The following is a 22,249-nucleotide window of genomic DNA, read 5'->3' as shown; positions in this document are numbered from 1 at the left end:
TCCCCCCACCGGTTGGGGGAAGTGACCAGCCAGCGGCCTCGGGATCTCCGCGTCCCTCTCCAAGGCGACCAACCGCGCCTGCCCGCGCGCGACGTCCCCGCCCACCCGGGGCCAGGCGCGCGGGGCGGGGGGCAGGAGCCGGGTGCCCGTCCGAGGACACGACGTGTGGGCACAGGTCCACTCTCTGGGGGTGCACCCACTTATCGAAAGAGAGCTTTAGGGCTCAGGCGCACAGCCCAGGGTGTGAGGCCGGATCTCTTCACCCCATCTATTCAGAGCTGATCAGGACAGCTGAGGCTCGTCTGCTAATGACGTCAAGCCCTAGCCCTAAGTCTGGAATCCAAGGTTGCCGCCCTGACGCTCAGCTGCAGCCCTTTCCGTTGCCTTCCGGCCTCCAGCCTCACACCCTGCTGAGTCCAGCCTCGTGGGTGGGTCCCCGCACCTTTATTCCCCTGCAAACAGCCTCCTGGGGGAAACCTCCAACCTAGGCTCTGAAGGGCTATGCACCGAGAGTCAACATGAACCACAGTATTCCCGGAGCTTTAATCCACCCAGCTTTGGGGAGGAGCATTTACTAAACTGGCTGTGTGCCAAGGGGAAACAACAGTGAGCATAAACACAGTTTTGCCTTCAGGGAGCTTACAGTCTGGGGGAGGCGGAGCTTAACACAAGAACCAGCACATCAGGGTGCTGCTGACACACCTGCCTTCTGCAGGTGCCTGGGAGCAGGAACACAGCTCTACCAGCTGTGAAGGACGGGGTGGGGGACCTGGGAGAGGGGACACAGCTCCATCAGTATGAAGGACGGGGTGGGGGACCTGGGAGAGGGGACACAGCTCCATCAGTATGAAGGACGGGGTGGGGGACCTGGGAGAGGGGACACAGCTCCATCAGTATGAAGGACGGGGTGGGGGACCTGGGGAGGGGACACAGCTCCATCAGTATGAAGGACGGGGTGGGGGCATGGGAGAGGGGACACAGCTCCATCAGTATGAAGGATGGGGTGGGGGACCTGGGGAGGGGACACAGCTCCATCAGTATGAAGGACGGGGTGGGGGACCTGGGAGAGGGGACACAGCTCCATCAGTATGAAGGACGGGGTGGGGGACCTGGGAGAGGGGACACAGCTCCATCAGTATGAAGGACGGGGTGGGGGACCTGGGAGAGGGACACAGCTCCATCAGTATGAAGGACGGGGTGGGGGACCTGGGAGAGGGACACAGCTCCATCAGTATGAAGGACGGGGTGGGGGACCTGGGAGAGGGGACACAGCTCCATCAGTATGAAGGACGGGGTGGGGGACCTGGGAGAGGGGACACAGCTCCATCAGTATGAAGGACGGGGTGGGGGACCTGGGAGAGGGGACACAGCTCCATCAGTATGAAGGACGGGGTGGGGGACCTGGGAGAGGGGACACAGCTCCATCAGTATGAAGGACGGGGTGGGGGACCTGGGAGAGGGACACAGCTCCATCAGTATGAAGGACGGGGTGGGGGACCTGGGAGAGGGACACAGCTCCATCAGTATGAAGGACGGGGTGGGGGACCTGGGAGAGGGACACAGCTCCATCAGTATGAAGGACGGGGTGGGGGACCTGGGGAGGGGACACAGCTCCATCAGTATGAAGGATGGGGTGGGGGACCTGGGGAGGGGACACAGCTCCATCAGTATGAAGGACGGGGTGGGGGACCTGGGGAGGGGACACAGCTCCATCAGTATGAAGGACGGGGTGGGGGACCTGGGAGAGGGGACACAGCTCCATCAGTATGAAGGACGGGGTGGGGGACCTGGGAGAGGGGACACAGCTCCATCAGTATGAAGGACGGGGTGGGGGACCTGGGAGAGGGGACACAGCTCCATCAGTATGAAGGACGGGGTGGGGGACCTGGGGAGGGGACACAGCTCCATCAGTATGAAGGACGGGGTGGGGGACCTGGGAGAGGGGACACAGCTCCATCAGTATGAAGGACGGGGTGGGGGACCTGGGGAGGGGACACAGCTCCATCAGTATGAAGGACGGGGTGGGGGACCTGGGAGAGGGGACACAGCTCCATCAGTATGAAGGACGGGGTGGGGGACCTGGGAGAGGGGACACAGCTCCATCAGCTATAAAGGACATGGGTGGAGTGGAGTGATCTGTGATAAGTCATGTAAACTTTAAGCAAAAATCAATAGGTTACTGGGGGAGTCTGAGCACTTCAGATGTCCAGTACCTGGAGGACAGCAGAAAGCCACATCTTGTGGCCAGTGTGATGAACAGAGACTCACAGCTTAAGGAGAAACTGAAAGGCCAGGTGTCAGGGCCCACTGAGGCGCAGAAGATTGGACTTTGGCCAGAGAACAAAGGGGCACCAAGATGTGAGGACTATGGGCAGGAAGTGACCTAACATGCTCTAATGTTAAGCAGAAAAATAAAGGATGACCACATAAGTGGGGCAGTCAGCAAGGGGCTTCTGCCACAGCGAATTTGGCCTGGTTGCTTCCTGGCTAAACGGTGGGTAGAGGGCAGAACCTTTGCCTGGCACCCTGCTGAAGCCAACCAGACCCACACAGCCCAGCTTGGGTATGCACAGAAAAGGTACCCAACACACATTTTAAAACTAAATCCGAAGCTTATCCAACAGCATTCAACCCAGCAGCTTATATACACCGGGCCCTGGGGGCCTTAGGAAACAGTGGGTTGGAGAAAGAGAGCCAGGTACCCTGCCCGCCCGTTCTCTGCTGGAACATGGGAGTCCCGAAGGCCCCTCTCTTTGCCCACTCTCTTCACCACACGTGCCCATGCCCACGGCCTGCTGCTTCACTCCCTGCTCCCGGCAGGGCATACAGGCTCTGTCCCAGCCTTGGGCACCCGCCATACCCTCCTGGCTCCTCAGCGGTCCTGGTGCTGAGGCGGAGGTGACGGGGGATGTCGTGCAGGAGGCAAATCGTAGTGTCCAGGGATGTGGCTGTTCTTGGGAGAATCGTAGTGGCCGGGGGGTGGATCTGGAGGACTGGGAGACTGGGAGCCCCCAGACTCCCCATCTGGAAAGAGAGGAGACAAGATAGGAGGGAGACGGCTCCTTGACCACCCCCAACACGCCTCTGCCTCTGGCCTTTTGTGTCCAAGGAGAAATATGTAGCAATGCATGTGTAGCTGTCTCCTCAGCTCTGCCAGGGGAACAGCACCTGCCCACCCCACATGATATGAGGACGCCCTGCCCCTCCCACGTTTCTGGGCACCTCTCAAGGACTACGCAACCTGAGGTCCTTGGCCTCCGGTAAGTCTATCACTCTGTAGATGAGGAACGGGCTCCGAGGAGCAAGGAGACTGCCAACACAACAGCTTCGAGCCCAAATTGCACTAAAAGGCCTCGCTCTTGCTGCCACATGATGCCACCTCCTCTTTCTGCTCCTTCTCCCTTTCCACCTCCGTTGTCCCTGGGCTCCAGTCTGGGTGGGTCAAGGGAAGGGGATGCGCACCGTGGCTTGGGATGCTGGGCTGCTCATAGGTGCCACTGTCTCTCTGGGGCTGGGGGCGCTGCCCACTGTCCTGGAGCCGAGGAGGAGGCTGCCTACGCGTGCATCCCGAAGTAGGGCCCTTCATTTCCATGTAGCCGCTCTCCCAGGGGGGCCCTGGCAGGCTGGGCAGGTCTCGGATGGTGGCATAGGGGTTCTCACTGCTCAGGGATACCACACTGGCCCCCAGCCCCTCTTCAGACACAAGTCCTTAGGAACAAGGAAAGAAAGCGGGGTCCACACATGAGGCACTGGCTCCTGGCAGCTTGGCCCCACCCTCCTTACCCCCCCCCACCCCACCATACCTGTGACTTTATTACAAAATGGGCCTGGGACATTCCTGTGGCTATGGCTATAGCTGTGGCTTCGGTCCAGACGGCTGGTGCCTGAGGAGGGACAGGCAACTGGCGTCAGACCCCTGGGCTCCCCAGATTCCAGTCTCCTCTAGAATTGGCCCTCCCCCGCCCTACCCTAGAGCAGGTGAGGCGGCAGGCACTCGCCCACCTCTTTGAGGCCTCCACCCCGGGGCACCCACCTCTGTCATGGGTCTCCCAGCGGCGTGTCCAGTCACTAGGCAGTGTACTATGGTTATCATGCCCACGGGCTCCGCCTGGCCGCTCAGGCACCTGGAGGTTGGCACAGTGTTGACTGCCTGGAGCCTAAGAGGGGCAGTGCCTCGGAGAGAGTACTGGCACGCACGGGGTTCTCCTGAGAAACAGGCATGCCCCCACCCACAGCACACCCCCATCACACTGACCTTGTTGGGGGGCGGGGGGTTGGAGGAGCACTGAGACAGGGTGTGGTAGCTGGGGTTGGAGTAGTAGTGACTGTAGCTTGGAGGGACATCTGCCAGACAGACACAGGAACAAGGTCGCTCAGAGACAGGCTGGAGGCCTGAGACAGCTTTCCTGTCCCAGAGGAGCAGCAATGTGACCTCCCTGGCCCCTTCCTCTTCCCACCTCCCCCCTGCCCATGGGGCATGCTCCCTCCGCACACCTGCTCACCTGGCATGATGTACTCAGAGCCATCCAGCCGCCCCGTGCTGTAGGCCACTGCCAAATGCTGATGTTCCTTGCCCTTCTGCCAGTGGCGATAGCCAATGAACAGCGCCACCAGGGCCACCACAAGGGTCCCCAGCACTGCAATGCCCACCACTGCCCCAAGTGAATTATAGGCCACTGGAGAGGTGGGCATCATGGTGAAGGTCTCCTGGCTCCCTGTGTAAGAGGGGGTGGGCACAGAGAATGGCATCTTTTTGTTTGTTTGTTTGTTTTTCAAGGTAGGGTCTCACTCTAGCCCAGGCTGACCTGGAATTCACTATGTAGCCTCAGGGTGGCCTTGAACTCACAGCAATCCTCCTACCACTGCCTCCCGAGTGCTGGGATTAAAGGCGTGCGCCACCCACCCAGCTGAGAATGGCATCTTGACTCTACTGGCAAACCCAGCTGAGTGCATGTGTGAGGGAGGCAGGGATGGCATGAGGGCCCTGGGGACAGTGGGGCTTGAGAGGGCCAAGAACTCACCAATCCTGCAGGGTATGCCACTGTACCCTGGGGGACACAGGCAGGCCCCAGTCTCCGGGTGGCACCTCTCTCCAGGACCACACTGGCACAGTTGAGAGCAGTTGGCACCAAACATCCCTAGTGGGCAGCCTGGGAAGAAAGCCAAGGATGCCAGCAAGGATCACAGCGGCCCACACGCGATTACAGTCTTCTCTGGGGTCCAGGCTATGTGCGGTACCTTCCAAGCAGTGGGGTCCGATCCAGCCCGGGGGGCAGGTACAGCTCCCATCCTGGGGGTGGCAGGTTCCACCATGGTGACACTGGCAGGGGTGGGCACATTTGGCTCCCCAGTAGCCTAGGGGACATGCTGAAGAAGAAAGAAGGCCCGTCGCAGGGCAGGGCCACCCCTCCTGGATGGACTCTCTGTCCCCAGTACCTCTGAAGCCTTCAGCTCACCCTCGTCTCCAGGGGACACTAAGGCTGTGCCTGGTGCCCACCCAGGGCACACTCACAAGCGCTCAGCTCCAGCCCCATCGCGACACCGCCCTGGGAAAAGTGTGCCAGGGCCACTTAACTCTGGGCTTGTTTTCTGTTGGTTTTGGTTTGTTTTCTGAGACAGGGTCTCAAGTAGGCCAGGCTGGCCTCAGGCTGGCTATGTAGTTCAGGCTGGTTTTGAAGTCTTGACCTTCCTGCTTCCATCTCCCTCCCAAGTGCTTGGGTTGCAGGGTGTGCCACCACACCATGTTGGGAGGGCTTAATACAGTGTGTGTGTGTGCATGTGTGTGCATGTATGTTCATGTGTGTGTGAATGCACTGTGCACATGTGTGTGCACATGTGTGTGCGCGCATGCACGTGTGTGTTCGTATGTTTATGCGTGTGTGCACATGTGTGTGTGTGTGAATGCGTACTGCCCGCTGGGAAGTTCAATCCAGTGCTGTGGGGAAAACAGCCTCTTACCCTTGTCAAGATCTGCTTTACACGGGGCTAGTCTTTTTCATGATCTCTATACAGTTATGAGGATAAGAGACTACACAAAAATACATATAATGTAGGACAGATGTAAAAATATAGATCCAGGGCTGGAGAGGTTGCTTAGCAGTGAAGGCGCTTGCCTGCAAAGCCATGTTCAACTCTCCAGATCGTAAGTCAGAGGCACAAAGGCGAGGCAAGCACAAGGTCACACATGCCCACTAGATGGTGCAAGTGTCTCGAGTTTGGTTGCAGTGGCTGAGGCCCTGGAGCTCCAATTCCCTCCCTCCCTCCTTCCCTCCCTCCCTCCCTCCCTCTCTCTCTCTCTCTCTCTCTCTCTCTCTCCCTCACACTTGCACAAAGGGAGCTTCAGATTTCTGCTATTCCATGAGAATCTTGCTCTTCCTCTGCCAGAGGACAGGGGATCTCTTCCCCTGCCCTGCTCATAGGGGCATCCTCAGCACCCAGCAGTGGGCATGAAAGTGACGCCCAGGACACGTTTTCCTCTTGCTCACGATAGAGCCAGAGGCTTTAGGAGACAAAGATCGGGGCTCTCGAGCTCCGCTGCCTGCTCCCCATGTGCACCCACTCCCACACAAGCCACCACGCACCCTGGGAGCAGTTGGGGCCTGTCCAGCCAGGCAGGCAGTAGCAGGTCCCATCTGATGGGTGGCACGAGGAGTGGTTGTTGCACTTGCAGGGCACACAGCGTTTGCCATAGCGGCCAGGCTGGCAGGCTGCGGAAAGGGAAGCATGTTGACTGGGCATGGGCCCTTGGCCACTGCCACCCCCCTTCCCATTGCCCTGTCTTGAAGACAGTGAGAGGAAGGCAGTCAGATCGAGAGACCAAGGGGCAGAGGGGCCTCACGTCTTTGGCAGGAGGGGCCTCGGTACCCAGGTGCACACACACAGGCGCCACTCTCAGGGACACAAGTGCCCCCATTCTTGCAGGTGCAGGGGTTGCTGCAGTTGGCTCCCCAGAAGCCCTCGGGGCAGGGCAGGTGGCAGCGGATACCTGTGGGAGACAGTGGAAAGTGAGCCTGGGCTCCTCCTGCACTGTGGGGCTCTCTGCACTCATCTGTAGGTTCAGCCAATTCCACGGTAGACCTGGCCCAGACACCTAAAATACTCACCCATCCAGCCAGCCTGGCACTGGCAGCGTCCATGGACAGGGTCACAGCCATCAGAGTGGTCACAATCACAGCGACTGGCACAACCTTCACCAAACTGCCCCTTCTTGGATAAAGCAGGCCAGTCAATTGTGGGTGCCAAGCCCTCCCCTCCCTGAGGCAGGCAGGTTTTGAACACTCACTGGGCATGGCAGCTGGCAGTGGGCCCCGTGCCATCCAGGGGTGCAGGTACAGACTCCAGTTTGGGGGCTGCAGACTCCATCATGGGCACACTGGCAGCTGGCATTGCAACTGAAGCCCCAAGTGCCAGGTGGGCAGGGAACAGAGCAATTACCACGCTGCCAACCTGCGGGGGGGGGGGGCTACAGGTGAGCAAGCAGATACTGAGCTGTGCCAGCCTGTGCTATGAGCGGGGGCAACATATGTGAACTCTAGTAGGTGTTGAACAGGCCCTACCAGGGCCAACCTCTGTCTCTTACAGCCTACCCGAGCCTATGCTGTGTTTGCTACTGAACCCAAGAGGCTGGCAGCAAACCCAAGCTCAGAGTCCCCGTCGGATCATCCCTAAGAAAACGGAGCAGTGGGGGCTGGAGACTTGATGTTTGTGACCTCCGACAGCGCTGTATCAGAACTTAGCCCAACCGTTGTCAACATAGCACCCCGGTAGACCGTGGAGGCCCTTTCGGGGCGGACCGTCGTGCTGTTTCTGTGGGACAGGGTGGGAAGTGCTCACAGTGACACCCATTCTGCTCGGGGCCCCTTTTAAGGACAAGTGTGATTCTTGCGGTTAAATAAAAAGCTGAGTGAGTGGGGCTTGGTGGCTCATGCCTGTGACCCCAGCCCTTTGGAGGCCGAGGCAGGATGACAGCCACTAGTTGGAGACTATCCTGGGATATGTAGCCAAAAAGGAGGGGAAAAAAAAAAAAGCAAAATAAACGAAGGGGGAGGGAAGAGGACGTGATAGTCAAGGACACGTGACACGACATTCCAGGAAGGAATCAGCCCAGATCCTTTCCCACAGTGCAGGCGCTACTGAGCTCCGCCCACGTCCTGCGTCCTGCGCGGGGCTGGCTGTCGTTCCGTTCCCCCCAAGCCCCCGCGAGACCCCCGGCTCCCCTTACCCTCTTTGCACACGCACGCGCCGTCTATGGGGGAGCAGGCGATGGCGTTCTCGCACGAGCAGCGGGAGGAGCAGTTGAGCCCGTAGGTGTCCGGGGGGCAGAGGCTGGCGCAGTGCGGCCCCTGGAAGCCGAGGGCGGGCTCGTGAAGGTGGGGCGCGCGGAGGACCCCCGCGCACCCCGGGCCCGCGCGCCTGGGACCCCGCGCTCACCGTGTAGCCGGGCGCGCACCGGCAGAGGCCGCTGTCGGCCAGGCAGACGCCGCCGTGCAGGCAGAGGCAGTGCTGCAGGCAGCCGGGCCCGTGCGTGTCCCGCGGGCAGCTCTCGTTGCAGTGCAGGCCCGCCCAGCCCGGGCGGCACGTGCACTCGCCGTGCATCGGGTGGCAGCTGTGCGCGGGCGGGGGGGAGGGACGAGCTCGGGTGACCCGGCCGCTCCGTCCCGAGACGCCCGTGCCCCCCGCGGCCCCGGGTCCCGGGCCCACCTGACGCTGTGCTCCGGGTCGCAGCTGCACGACGCCTGGCAGCCGAGGCCGTAGCGGCCGTCCGGGCACAGGCGCTCGGTGCAGCGGTCGCCCGTGAAGCCGTGCTCGCACAGACACGCGCCGTTGGCCGGGAAGCAGCGCGCGCCCGGGGCGCAGTCGCACGTCTCCGCACAGTCTTGCCCAAAGCGGCCCACCGGGCACTCCTCACGGCACCTGGGGGACACGTTCAGTTAAATCCACCTGCACCCACTTCCTCCCGGCCCGCCGCCTGCTCCTCTCCCGCCACGCACCCCAGCTCCCCAAGACCACTCGCCGCTCCCCAAGACCACTCACCACTCCCTAAGACCATTCACTGCTCCCCAAGACCACTTGCCCATCCCCAAGATCACTCACCGCTCCCCCATATAGCCCGGAGCACAGTGGCACTGCCCAGTGAACCGGTCGCAGAGACCACCGTTGTGGCAGCGGCATTTCTGTGAACAGTTGGGTCCGTGGAAGCCCTCTGGACAGGGCAGGGAGCAGATGGTCCCCTGCGGGGATGAGAAGCAGGTCTACCTCCGCTTGGTGGTCACGGGACACCCAGACATTTTACATTATGATCAAACCTCTCCTGGGGTCCTCGGAACCCACCCCATGAAGGCATGGGCCCCAGACGGCTCTCGGGAGCCACAGTGGGAATCCTCCTGAAACTCCCACCCCATGCCCACAGGCCCCACCGTTCATACCATCCAGCCTGGTGGGCAGCTGCAGGAGCCTTGGGAATCCTGAAAGATACCCCCGTTTTGGCAAGGATGGGTGCTGGGGCAAAAGAAGCCAGCGGTGCCCTGTGGGCAGGATATGTCACAGCTGCCGGGGAGGGGGTGAGGTCAGAGCCGGGACAGGCCAAGTCTTCAGATGCTCCCCCTTTTCTTCAAGGCTGGTGACCTGCACAGAGGCAGGCCCAGCCCCACCCAACTGGGGGTCAGCCATGGCTCTGCCCATCCCCCTTCCCTACTGGAGACAGGAGTCAGAAAGGAGAGGTCCGGGAATGGGAACCAGCAAGCGCACCTCTACACCAGCAGGTGACAGAGCAAGTCTGCTTCTCCTGCACCCCATGCGCAGGCACACCCAAGAGGTGTTGCTTTTTTGTCTCTCTGTTGTTGTTTTAATCCTGGAGGACTCAGCACTGGAATCCTCTACAACACTGGGTCCTTGGTCCACACCTAGCTTCACCTCTTCCTCCTCTGGCTCCCCAGCTCCACCTCCACCCACCCTTGAGATAGCATTGCCTGGCCCTGGTCTCAAGCTCACTTTATGACGTGCTTTCACACACGTGCAATCTGCTGGTGCACCAGCCCCGTCTAAGGAGACAGTTGTACCCGGTGCAGGAAATAGCTCATGAGGAGTCAGTGACTCCGAGACTGCTTCACTGGCACCCAGTAGAGCTGGACAGGATCTGGGTCTCTCAGGTCCATCTTCATATTTGGGACCCTTACTGAAGACTGTCACCTCCCTACTTATGGCCCTGTGCCGGTGACACTTACCTGGGTCCTGTTTTCCCAGGAGGACAGAAGCAGGCCCCATCCTGGGGATCGCAGGGCGCCCCATTGCAGTCACAGCTGTACTGACAGGCAGGACCATAGTGGCCCGGGGGGCAGGGCTGGAGGCAGTCTGGGGGCTGCAGGCCAGAGGAGCAAGAGCATGCCCCACTTTTGGGATCACAGGAGCTGCTGTTGCCACAGTGGCAGGCCTTGTCACACTGCGGCCCCCACATTCCCGGAGCACACTCTGTAGGACAGATAGAAGGGGTCACCGGGTGCCTAGCCCTTCCCCAGCCTACAGCTAGACCCTGTCTGTCTTACAGACTCATGCCCATCCCTTCTACCACATCTCCAGAAAAGACTGCCACAGGCTCTCGCTAACTCGCATGGGGTCCTAGGAACCTAAGAAGCTGTCCTTGGGTCACCAGCCACTCACCACTAGAGCAGTCATCACCCCGCCAGCCTGGCACACACTGGCACTGATTGGGAGCCACACAGCGGCCATGGACACACTCCTGGACACAGAGCGCTGGGGCAGAGATGGGGTGTGTGAGGACATGTGTTAACCCCACCTTTTTGTGTGTGGGGGGGTTCGAGGTAGGGTCTCACTCTTGTCCAAGCTGACCTGGGATTCACTACGTAGTCTCAGGCTGGCCTTGAACTCACGGCAATCCTCCTACCTCTGCCTCCCCAGTGCTGGGATCAAAGGCATGCGCCACCACGCCTGCACCACCTCCCTTTATTTCTGATGTGGAGACCATCTTACTCCCACACCAGGGTCCTGCCCCCCTTTATTTCTGACGTGGAGACCATCTTCCTCCCACACCAGGGTCCTGCCCCCCTTTATTTCTGACGTGGAGACCATCTTCCTCCCACACCAGGGTCCTGCCCCCCTTTATTTCTGACGTGGAGACCATCTTCCTCCCACACCAGGGTCCTGCCCCCCTTTATTTCTGACGTGGAGACCATCTTCCTCCCACACCAGGGTCCCTCAGTCCTCCGAGCTATGTCCCGAGATGAAGACTGGCCGGAGGAGCGGTGGCAACTCAGGGCCAGTCTGGACGGGAGTGGAGGCCCCGAGCCCATCCTTTCATGTGACAGTTCTAAGCATCTTGCTGAGAGAACAAGGGGGTCCTCGGGTGGGGGCGGGAGGCCGAGGCCGAGGAGAGCGTTGGGGCAGGTTGGGAAGGAGTGTCTGCAGGTGCTGGTGACCGGAGAAGGGGGCGAGAGACGTCCGACAAGGACAAGGCAAGCCCACTTCCCCTTCCAGCCCACCTGCGAGGTCCTGGCACCCCTGGTCTGGCTGCTAGCCAAGCGGGGAACCTCAAGGGGCAGAAGAGGAACCCCACCAAGCCGGGATGGGGAGCACTTCAGATGAATGAAGGAATGAACGAATGAGCCCCTTCCCTTCGGCGCCGGCCCTGGCCCAACCGTGACTCACGGACGCAGGTGGCCGCACTCTCGTAGAAACCCTGGCAGCATCGCAGGCGCGGGCGGGAGTCTGTCTTCACCACCTGCCGGTACGCGGTCCGGTACACTACCCTAGGGTGGCCCAGAAGGTAGCCGTTGGTGCTCCCAGCCAAGGTCCGGGCTGCCCTGTCCCTACCTCCACACCTCAGGTGGCACGGGAGGAAGGTCAGAGGACGGGGACTCCCTCCCTGCCCGCTGCCAGCCACACACAAATGCAACGCGCCTCACACACCTCCATCCCAGCCAGCACCCCCCATACGGACCTCACGGGCACCACTGCGGGAGGAGGAGAAGGGCCAGCGTGGACTGGTGCTCAGCCACCACCCTCGGAGGGACGGGTCACTCACGTGGGCCGAGGGCAGCTGTGCAGGCTCTCCCAGGGCCTGTCGCACGGCTCTGCGGGCAGCAGGCTGAAGGGGCGGGAGTGGGACTCCTTGGTGGTGGTCGTGAAGCTGTGAGGGGGGAGCAGGGTCAGAGCCAAGGGCAGCTGAGGCCAAAGCGGGCACAGCGGGGCGACCGCAAGGTTTTGCCATATGAGGAACCGGCACCCCAACAGTTGGACTCCCTTCCCCCTAAGCGCAGTGTGGCACTCCCTCAACATGCCCCCCTCAAGCCTCGAGGCTCTTCCCAACACTGGAATGTTCTGGGTCTCCTCCTGAGCACATCTGAGGATGAGACCCTCCCATCTTCATCCATCCCCTCCCCGCCCCCCCCCCCATGTGGGAAGATTGCGCTAGGACTGCATTCTGGGCCCACCTGGCCGCACAAGGTTGAGACATTTCTGCCTGTCTCTCCCTTACTCCCCCTGCCCTGCCCCGGCAGGCCCCCAGCAAGTCCTCAGGCTTGGTCTACAATGGCTGCTCCCTGACATGGCGCCCCAGGGACAGGGATGGGGAAAGAATGGCAGGAGACACAGGATGGAGGCTGAGACAGACGGGGCAGAGGTAGGGAGACAGGCAGGGGGAGCCCCTGGAGGAACGTGAGGGGACTAGAAATGGGACAGGTGGCCCAGGAGGAGGGCCCCCTCGGGGACAAGCAGCAAGTCTCTCACCTTTCCCAGAAGGTGCAGGCATTGGGGTCATTGGAAGTGAGCGTGCTGGCCAGCCCCAGGCCTAGGGCTAGGAGGAGAGGACCCAGAGGTGGCAACATGGCAGAGGTCTGCAACAGGACACGCAGCAGCTGAGAGGCTCTATGGCCAGCCACCTGCAGAAGAGACCAGCCTGCTGCCTCCTCCAGCCCTCTGGCCACATGCCTGCGGGTCCCCGTGTGCCCGGGTGGTGCTTTGTAGAAACTTCTGTTCTTAGTCTGCTGGGATACCCGAGCTCTCGTTCTTCCTCTGTTGTCTCTCGGGCCTGGCCCAGGGGCCAGCTCCACTTCTCTGTGCTGCTCCCTGACCAGCCCCCGGCCCACCCCCCTCCTGTTTCTTCTGGAGCTGCCTAGCACTGTTCACTGCAGCCCACTGCTCTGGCACAGGGTCTCTGACCGCGCCCACCAGCGGCCGGCATCGCTGAAGCCCAGCCCCGCTGCAGGGCACTTGGACATTTGGACAAAGGCATGAAGCTGGGCCCAGAGAGAGTTTCCGAGGCCCTCAGTCAGCGAGAAGCGGTCGGTGTTGCCACATTCAGAGTCAGCCGCCTTTGACAGCGGCTCCCATCACCGGACATAGGCTGGCAGAACCAAAGCCAGGGATGAAGGGCAGCCGGGGGTGGGGACGGGGGTCTGGGTGACCTCACAGCCACTGGGGACTGAAGCCAACTCTTACTGGCAGTCATGAGAAGCTCCTCCCCATGTTGGTTTAAGATAGCGGGGGGGGGGGGGGGGGTATAGGATGAACAGCAAACATATCCCATCCACCCGAACTCCCAACCACAGCCAGTTGTACAACCTGGGCCAGGGCTGGAGGGATGGCTTAGTGGTTAAGGCATTTGCCTGCAAAGCCAAAGGACCCTGGCTCTACTTCCCAGGACCCACGTAAGCCAGATGCACAAGGTGGCACATGCGTCTGGAGTTCGTTTGCAGTGGCCAGAGGCCCTGGCATGCCCATTCTCTCTTTCTTGCTTTCTCTGACTCTTTCTCTCTCTCTCAAATAAATAAATAAAATATACTTTTTTAAAAAAAACTAAGCCAGCAAGCCAACTGCACCCAGCTTTGGGTACTATCACTCACAAAGGCCCCATCCGGGCCTCAGTGCTGGGAAGAGTCCCACGTTCCTCCCACGGAAACAGGCCCGTCTCCATCTCCACACCCCGGCCTCACCCAGCGGGTAGGGAGGAGGTCAGGACCCCGGATGGGATGAATTCTTCTCTGGTCTCCTGGGCTCCACAGAAGCTGGGACGGCCATGTTTGGTGTTCCTGAAACTTGCTTGCCTCCTTCCTCTACCTCTCCAGAGGAGCCCACATCTGCTTGTAATTTTTCCAAGAGGAAGGTCACAATAGTTGGCCCCTGAAACCCTGGAGTATCTCTGGAATGCTCACTGCTCCTCCACTCCTCGCCCCCCACCCACACACACTGGCAGATCCCAGGTCCACTTAGCTCCAGCCAGGCTCCCCCCTTCCCTGCAGGGCTCACTTGGACACAGGATCCCTAACCGAGCCCCAGCTCCCCGCTGTGGTCCACCCCCACTCGTCCGGAGAGAGAAAGAAACCCCTTTGCCCCCGGTTTCTACCTCCTCAGTGTGAGTACCCCATTCCAGAGCCAGTGTGCCCCACACTTCCTCAGGGCCCAGCTACACCTCTAGCCTCCTTGGTCCTTCCACCCTCCCTCAGTGCCCAAGTAATTCACCAGTGGGGACCAGCACAGGCCTGGGAGACTGGAGTGTCCTGGGGGGTCTCAGCACTCAGGGTCTGCAGTCTAGAAATAGGAAACGGAGCAGGTTGAGGTGGGGCCGTGGAGTTCTTCCCGACCCCGTGGCTGACTAGTGCGGGTAGGTTTGTGGAGCGCCTCACTCTGGCACCAGCTCCTGAGCTGGCACTGTGCGTGGCAGGGTGGGGGAAATAACATGGCTCAGACTTGTGCCCAGGGAGCCCTTCAAATGTTCCTCACAATCTGGGCTGGAGAGATGGCTCAGTGGTTAAGGCACTTGCCTGCAAATCCTAATGACACACATTCGATTCTCCAGTATCCAAATCAAGCCAGATACGCAAGGTGGCACATACGTCTGGGGTTCCTTTGCAGCAGCCAGAGGCCCCGGCCTGTCCATACTCACTCATATTCCCATTCCCTCTCTCTCTCCTTGCAAATAATATAAAAAATGTTCAGGGGCTGGATAGCTGGCTTAGCGTTTAAGACACTTGCCTGCAAAGCAAAGGATCCTGGCTTGACTCTCCAGGACCCATGTAAGCCAGATGCACAAGGGGGCGCATGCATCTGGAGTTCATTTGCAATGGCTAGAGGCCCTGGCACACTCCTATCTCTCCCTCTCCCTCTCTCTCTCTCTCTCTCTCTCTCTCTCTCTCTCTCTCTCTTCTTCCCTCCCTCCCTTCCTTCTTTCCTCCCTCCCTCCCTCCCTCCCTCTTTCTCTCTCTCAAATTAATAAATAAAAAATATTTTTAAAATATTAAAAAATGTTTGTCTCAATCTGACCCCAGGTACCACCCCACATTGGTCCCACCCTTCCAGGTTCTTCTCTCAAGGTTCCCAAGGTCTTTCCCCACCCAGCCCAGCTCACAGTTCACCAGCAGGGCCGCTCTTGGTCCTAGTTAACCCTACTTCCCCAAGGTTGCCCAGTGGCCAGGGCTCAGCACAGGACCCAGAGGCCCCCACATCTCCACCTTTACTTCCAATCTTCCCCTCAATCCACTCTTCCAGAACTTGGGGCTTGGGCCTGGCACTGGGCCTCTGGGTGGGTCTGATCCCTAACAGACCTGCAGGGGCTCCCGAGGCTGGGCCCATCTTGCCTATCCTCAAGGGCCCCACCCCCACCAAGGTGAGGCTGACAGGGCCGTGAGGATTAGGTTAGGGGTGGAGAAGACTGGCAGCTGACACCAGCCTGCCCTCACCCCAGGCCCCACTAGGAGAGACAGTTCACCTGAGCCCTGGCACGGAGGGCACAAGAGCGTGGGGGATGACTAACCCCAAGATGCCGACTGCCAAGAAGCCGGCTGCCTGGAGGAGGGTCTACCTTCCCCCTTCCAGGGTCCTCAGGGTGGGGCTGCACTGTGGAGGAGGCACCAGCTGCTCGGTCCAGGGCTGGAAGCCAAGGTGGTGTCTGGAGACCAGTGGGTGGACAGGAGGGAGGGGGATGGAACCAGAGTCCATCTGAGGGGCCAGGGATCCTGGGACCTGTCTGAGGGACTTGCAGCTCCCTGAAGTTCCAGTTTGGGCCTCTGGGGTTATCGGCTCATCTGAAGAGACTTGGTTCTCAGTCCCGGCTCCCTGCCCTGGGGGGCCGCAGTGTGCTCACTTCTCATGCACAGCCCTCTCTTCCCTTGCTCAATTCCCATCTTCCACTAAACCTCTGGTTGTTGTGGATTTTTTTATTTTTTGGGTGGGGGGAGGCCAAACACCTTCACTTATGGGGTAAGAATAAAAATGTTCAGAGCAGCCAGGTGTGGTGGCGCACGCCTTTAACCCCAGCGCTTGGGAGGCAGAGGTAGGAGCATCGCCATGAGTTTGAGGCCACCCTGAGACTACATAGTGAATTCCAGGTCAGCCTGGGCTAGAGAGAGACTCTACCTCGAAAAACCAAACTCCCCCCACTGAAAAAAAAAGTTCAGAGCTGGGACATGGGTCGCCTCACCGAATGCTTCCGTCACCCTCACAGGGGCTGTGACCTGTTAGATCTGAAGCTGGTCTGTAAGTCGCCACGCCAACCTGGGGTGCCGGTGTTCTGACATCACTGCTATTCCCCTGTGTGGGGTGTCAGTGTCCTGTCACAGCTTCACGGCAGGAAGGACCCCGCCAACTCTCTTTCTCGGGGACTGGTATTCTGCAGGGGACAGCGGCTGACCGCCTCTGCCCTCAGCATCCCGACTCCACCCAGCGTCCAGGCCACAGACCAGGGAGCAAGGAGAGGCGCCCGCTCTGGGTCACGGCCAGGCACAGCAGAAGAGGGATCCGAATTCTGTGGCAGGGGCCTCTCAGCGGCTACAGTCTTTCTAAATGGGAAGCCCAAGGGCTTGGTGTCTCCTTAAAGGCCTCTGTTATGGTTCCGGGCATGGTGGCTGGTGCTTTTACTCTCAGGCAGAGGATCACCATGAGTTCGAGGCCACCCTGAGACTACATGGTAAATTCCAGGTCAGCCCGGGCTAGAGCGAGACCCTACCTCAGCAACAACAACAAAAACCCTCAGTTATGGGAGTGAGGGTCTGGGCAGAAAGAGGGGTGACCGCTTGTAGAACAGGATCAGAGGCGTGGGACCGGCTCTGCCTCTGCCTGTAGTCCAGGGAGCAGCTTCTCTCTCCCCACCTCCACATGCAACTCTCTGGGCGCCAGGCCAGCTGCTGCTTCCCTTCCAGCCGGCAGGGCTGGCCACATTCCTGCCTCCCAGCCCTACAGGGCCGCGCCTGCCCCTTCACCTGAAGTCCCCCTGCCCTCACAGCACCCTGCCCCTGGAGGGAGGCAATGAGTCTGGGAGCTCACAGAGCTCCTAGGTGCCCACCTCTGCAGCAAGGGCATCCACAGGCTCCTCCCAGCCCCGCCCCCAAGTGGTGTGGCGTGGGATAGCTCCAGCACTCTGCGCCCCCGGCCCCTCCCATAGCCCTCGACTCCGAGGTGGTGTGAGTCCCAGCTCCACAAAAAGGAAATGGTAACGTCTCAGGGATGCCTTGCAGATTACACAGGGAATTTGGAGCTAACCCACAGCAGGCACTGCTCCACTCACACTGGCTGTCCCCAGCATCCACAAGGCCTCCCAATTCCTCTAGGCATCCATTCCAGGAAAAACTGGAATTTTTTTTTTTTTCTCTTTCTGAAGAACCCCCAGGATGATCCGGGAATGGGAACGGGGCTGGAAATGCTGACAAGGAGAAAGGAAGCAAGGATGGGAAGGGGAGCCAGGGTCCCCAGAGAACTCAATCCCCAGGCTGGTGGGCGGGCGGCCAGATGCAGCTTCAAGCCAGAGGCAGTGACAAGGCCGGATGCCTGGATTTTGCTCGTCAGCCCCCAGCTCCAGCCCCTGCCTCCCCCTCTGCCTCTTGCCTATCACAGTCCAGCTGGTCGAGTCCCGTCTGTCACATGCTGTGCGACCTTGGTAATGACACTTGTGCCCTCTGAGCCTCTATCTGCACACCTGTAAAATAGCAGGACTGTACTCAGACTGCTAGCAGAGCCTCAGACAGCTGCTCCCTTCCAAGGTCTTGATAAGTTTTTCTGGATAGCCTCAAATTTGAAGCCCTCCCTCCTCTGACTCCTGAACCCCTGAGACTGTCTATACTGAGCAATTTTTAAAATTTTTCTTTGGGGCTGGAGAGATGGCTTAGCGGTTAAGCGCCTGCCCGTGAAGCCTAAGGACCCCGGTTTGAGGCTCGACTCCCCAGGACCCACGTTAGCCAGATGCACAAGGGGGCGCACGCGTCTGGAGTTCATTTGCAGTGGCTGGAGGCCCTAGTGCGCCCATTCTTTCTTTCTCTCTCTCTCACCCTCTCTCTCTCTGCCTCTTTCTCTCTCTGTCACTCTCAAATAAATATAAATTTAAAAAATATTTATAAAATTTTTGTTTGTTTATTTAAGAGAGAGAAAGAGAGAGGCAGAGAAAGGGACAGAGAAAGAGGGAGAGAGACAGAGAGAGGAAGAATATGGGCATGCCAGGGTCTCAAGCCTCTGCAAATGAACTCTAGATGCATGTGACACCTTGAGCATCTGGCTTTTGTGGCTACTGGGGATTTTTGTTTTGTTTTTTTCAAGGTAGGGTGTCGCTCTAGCCCAGGCTGACCTGGACTTCACTACGTAGTTTCAAGGTGGCCTCGAACGCATGGTGATCCTCCTACCTCTGCCTCCCAAGTGCTGGGATTATAGGCATGCTCTGCTCTTATTTTCTTCCTTTTTTTTTCTTTCCCTTTCTTTTTTTGATTTTTTAAATTATTTTTAATTAACAACTTCCATGATTATAAACAATATCCCATGGTAATGCCCTCCCTCCCCTCGTACTTTCCCCTTTGAAATTCCATTCTCTATCATATCCCCTCCTCCTCTCAATCAGTCTCTCTTTTATTTTGATATCATCATCTTTTCCTCCTCTTATGATGGTCTTGTGTAGGTAGTGTTAGGCACTGAGGTCATGGATATCCAGGCCATTTTGTGTCTGGAGGGAGCACTTTTGTTGTTGTTTTGTTTTGTTTTGTTTTGTTTTGTTTTGTTTTGTTTTGTTTTGTTTTGTTTTGTTTTGTTTTAAATAGGGTCTCACTCTAGTCCAGGCTGACCTGGAATTCACTATGTAGACCCAGGCTGGCCTTAAACTCACAGTGATCCTCCTACCTCTGCCTTCCCAGTGCTGAGATTAAAGGAATGTGCCTCCACGCTCAGCTTTCTTTCTTTCTTTTTAAAAAAATATTTTATTTTTATTTATTTGAGAGAAAAAGAGGCACAAACAGAAAGAGAACAAACTCCAGACACAGGAGTCAGCTTGTGCATCTGCCTTGCATGGGTCCCGGGTAATCAAACCTGGGTCCTTTGGCTTTGCAGGCAAGAGCCTTAATCGCCAAGCCATCCCTCCAGCCCCCCCTCTCCTTGTCTCTCAGGCTGCCACACGCAGCTACGCTCCCTACACACGCTCACTCGCCTCCCAAAGGTGGGTGGAAGGATGAACGCCCACAGAGCCGAGTCTTAGCTTGGTCTTCTGAACCTCTTTCTGTTTCTCCTCATCAGTCTCTCTGTGCCCTTTCCTAACCTACCTTTGCCATGAGACAGACGCAAGTAGCTGCCCCCCACCCCGCCAGCAGTGTGATCCCTGCCCACAGACCCCTCCACAGCCTCCCCGCTGAGAAGCTCCGCCAGCACCCTCAACTGCATGGCGCCACACACCACCATCTCCTCCTGTGCACACACGTGCACACACACGTGCACACACACACACACACACACACACGCACAAGCACGGAGCACCTCCTACGCCCAGCAAAGCCAAAGCACGCCAGGCATGTCTGCCAGAGAGGAACAGGAAGCCGAGAGAGTGGCCAGGCAGGGGCAGGGTAGGGGTGAGGGGCCAGCCCTGGTGCTGGCTCCGGAAACGGAGGCTGGGGTCTGCAGCTGGCCTGTTTACTCATCAGGAAATAGGGAACCAGCGGGGATTCTCACTCTGTCTGGGCCAGCCCCAGCCCGGACACCACCTGGGACGGTTATCTGACTTCACGAGCGAGCGAGGCAATGGAGGGTCTGCGCAAAATGATTTGCCTAAGGGCTGTCTGGCCACCAGCAGGGGACAGGACCTAAGAGCAGCTGCGGAGGTGGCCTGACCTGCTCACTACTGCCCCTGGCTTACCTTCAAAAATGGTGACCCATGGGCTGGAGAGGTGGCTTAGTGGTCAAGGCGCTTGCCTGCGAAGACTAAGGACACATGTTCGACTCTCCAGGTCCCACATAAGCCAGACGCACAGTAACACAAGCGGGCAATGGGGGCATATGTGCACAAGGCAGCACACGCCTCTGGAGTTCGATGACAATGGCTGGAGACCCTGATGCACCAATTCTCTCTCTCACACACACACACATAAAAAAAGTCTTGCCTCAAGAAAAAAAATACATGTATACATACATACATATATATGACGGTGGCTCACACTCGTAAACCCGACACGAGGCAGAAGGATCTGGGTCCCAGGCCAGTCTGGGCTAGAGTGAGACCCTGTCTCAAACAAACAAGTCACACAGAATGCAGCTCTGCCCCGCCCACTTCTCCATCAGGTGTCCAGCGTGGTAGTGTCTACCTGGTCTTCCATCGCAGACAGGCAATGCCCCCCCCATGCCTCTCATACCCAGCCACCTCTGGTCAAGCCCACTCAGGATGCCCAGGTCTTCCCAGCCTCCGAGGCCGGCTGCCTCTGCTGCTCAGGCCTCACCCTTCCCTCCCTGCTCTGCAGGCTCAGCAGCTACCACGGACTCCACGGCCCAGAGGAACGCTGGTTGTTCACTCCAGCTCTGCCTGGAGGCTGGCTCCGAGGGGGCAGTTCCCTAATCGTGACCAGCCCAAAGTCAGTAGTGGGTGTCCCTCCCAGAGGCCAGGGGAGCTGAGCCAGGCCCGTCCTGGGGCTGAGGGGCACACGCAGAGGTCTAACAAGAGGCTGGAAGACAAGCCACGGTGGCACCGCACCTGCCAGCCTGTGATCTCACCCCCAGCGGCAGGTGTGCGGCAGGGACGAGCTGAGTGTGCAGAGCACGGTGACCCTACTTCTGGGGACACAGGAGAGATTGGGGCGCCCCTCAGACCACCAGCACCCAAACAGGTCCCCCGAAGCCCTGAACACAATGCATGTCACTAATGAGAAGAGGGAAGAAGGAATGCAGAAAGAATTCCAACGCCACAGGGCCAATCTCAGATCCACCCTGCTGACCTGGGGCAGGAATTCCTCAGGGCTGTCCTCACGGTTCCTGAGGGACCAGGGGATGAGTGTGCCCTGAGTCACTGAAGGGCAGGAGGTGTGACACCAAGTGCCTCAGAGCAGGGACAATGCCCCTCACCATCCAGTCCACACAGCCTTCCAAACACAGGGAGGGGTCCCCAGCTGCACTGTACAGGGGGGGAAACCACAGGAGGGCAAGGGTGCCCAAAAAGTTCTGCTGCTTCAGGCTGGGGTCCTCCTCACAACTATGGGAAACACACTGCTGTGGGCTCAGAGGCTTCTCATTCTCCTGGCAGCCCAGGAAGCCGGTGCTACTATACCCTGTTTCTCCAAATGAAGAAAGTCTCGGAAAAGTCCAGTGATCTGCCTGTGCCACTGAACCTGCCAGCGCAGATCGGGCAAGGGGCCGCCGACCTCGCAGCCTGTCCCACCCGCAGGGCCTCTCCTCCGCCTCGACCTTCGGGCTCATTCGCTCTACGTCCACATCTCTGCTCTGGCTGCCCTGGGCCTTGTTTCACTGACTCGGTGCCTCTGTCAGTGTTTCCTTCTGTCTTAATCTTCTTCCACCACCCTGCCTCTTGCTGCCCTTCCTCATCGCTTTTTCCTACACGGCAGCTGCCAGGTGCCACAGCCGTTCCCCAAGCTGGGGTGAAGGCCCAGAAGGACTCGCTCCCCAAAGGCTCCCCAGAGGCGCTGTGGAGCCCTGCCTGGCCTCGTCCCTGCGCGGTGGCGTCACCTCTATCTCTCTCCAGCTCTCCCGCGGGTGGACAGGGCCGCCTGGCCTGGATGTTTCCTCTTCTGGGAAAGTCTGATAGGGGATGTTGGGGTGGGGTGGGGAAGCAGATGCCAAGCCTCCAGCTGCACCCCCGCCCCCCAGCGGAGAGAGAGAGGCAGGGCAGGGGCACGGCGGCAGGCTTTGGGAGGTGTCAGACAGCGGACAGCAGCCAGGAAGGGCCACAGAAGGCTCGAGGACGAGGACGGCCCACACCGGGCTCACGGGCACGCGCAGACACGGGTTCTGCACGAGGGCGCAGGGGAGGGTTTGGAGAAGAACCTCTCAACTC

The 22,249-nt window shown here is 59.1% G+C and overlaps 1 protein-coding gene across 1 annotated transcript; it reads right to left on the bottom strand.

Moving 5' to 3' along the window:
• Positions 1 to 531: 531 nt before the first annotated feature.
• Pear1 (platelet endothelial aggregation receptor 1) lies at positions 532 to 14,541 on the bottom strand. The gene is made up of 24 exons (XM_045138111.1): positions 14,473 to 14,541; positions 13,947 to 14,090; positions 12,742 to 12,893; positions 12,038 to 12,142; positions 11,662 to 11,762; positions 10,657 to 10,749; positions 10,224 to 10,467; positions 9,426 to 9,546; positions 9,094 to 9,230; positions 8,701 to 8,913; positions 8,431 to 8,605; positions 8,222 to 8,342; positions 7,283 to 7,446; positions 7,104 to 7,206; positions 6,839 to 6,985; positions 6,582 to 6,707; positions 5,239 to 5,367; positions 5,022 to 5,150; positions 4,503 to 4,715; positions 4,256 to 4,344; positions 4,034 to 4,124; positions 3,804 to 3,884; positions 3,463 to 3,708; positions 532 to 3,024 (listed from the first exon to the last, which is right to left on the bottom strand). The coding sequence occupies exons 3-24, from the start codon at positions 12,837 to 12,839 to the stop codon at positions 2,873 to 2,875; spliced, it is 3,078 nt and encodes a 1,025-aa protein (XP_044994046.1). The 5' UTR covers positions 12,840 to 12,893; positions 13,947 to 14,090; positions 14,473 to 14,541; the 3' UTR covers positions 532 to 2,872.
• Between the last annotated feature and the right edge of the window lie 7,708 nt (positions 14,542 to 22,249).

This window comes from Jaculus jaculus, chromosome 19 (genome assembly GCF_020740685.1).
Source record: "Jaculus jaculus isolate mJacJac1 chromosome 19, mJacJac1.mat.Y.cur, whole genome shotgun sequence".
NCBI lineage: Eukaryota > Metazoa > Chordata > Mammalia > Rodentia > Dipodidae > Jaculus > Jaculus jaculus.
This window is presented reverse-complemented; position numbering and strand designations above follow the sequence as displayed.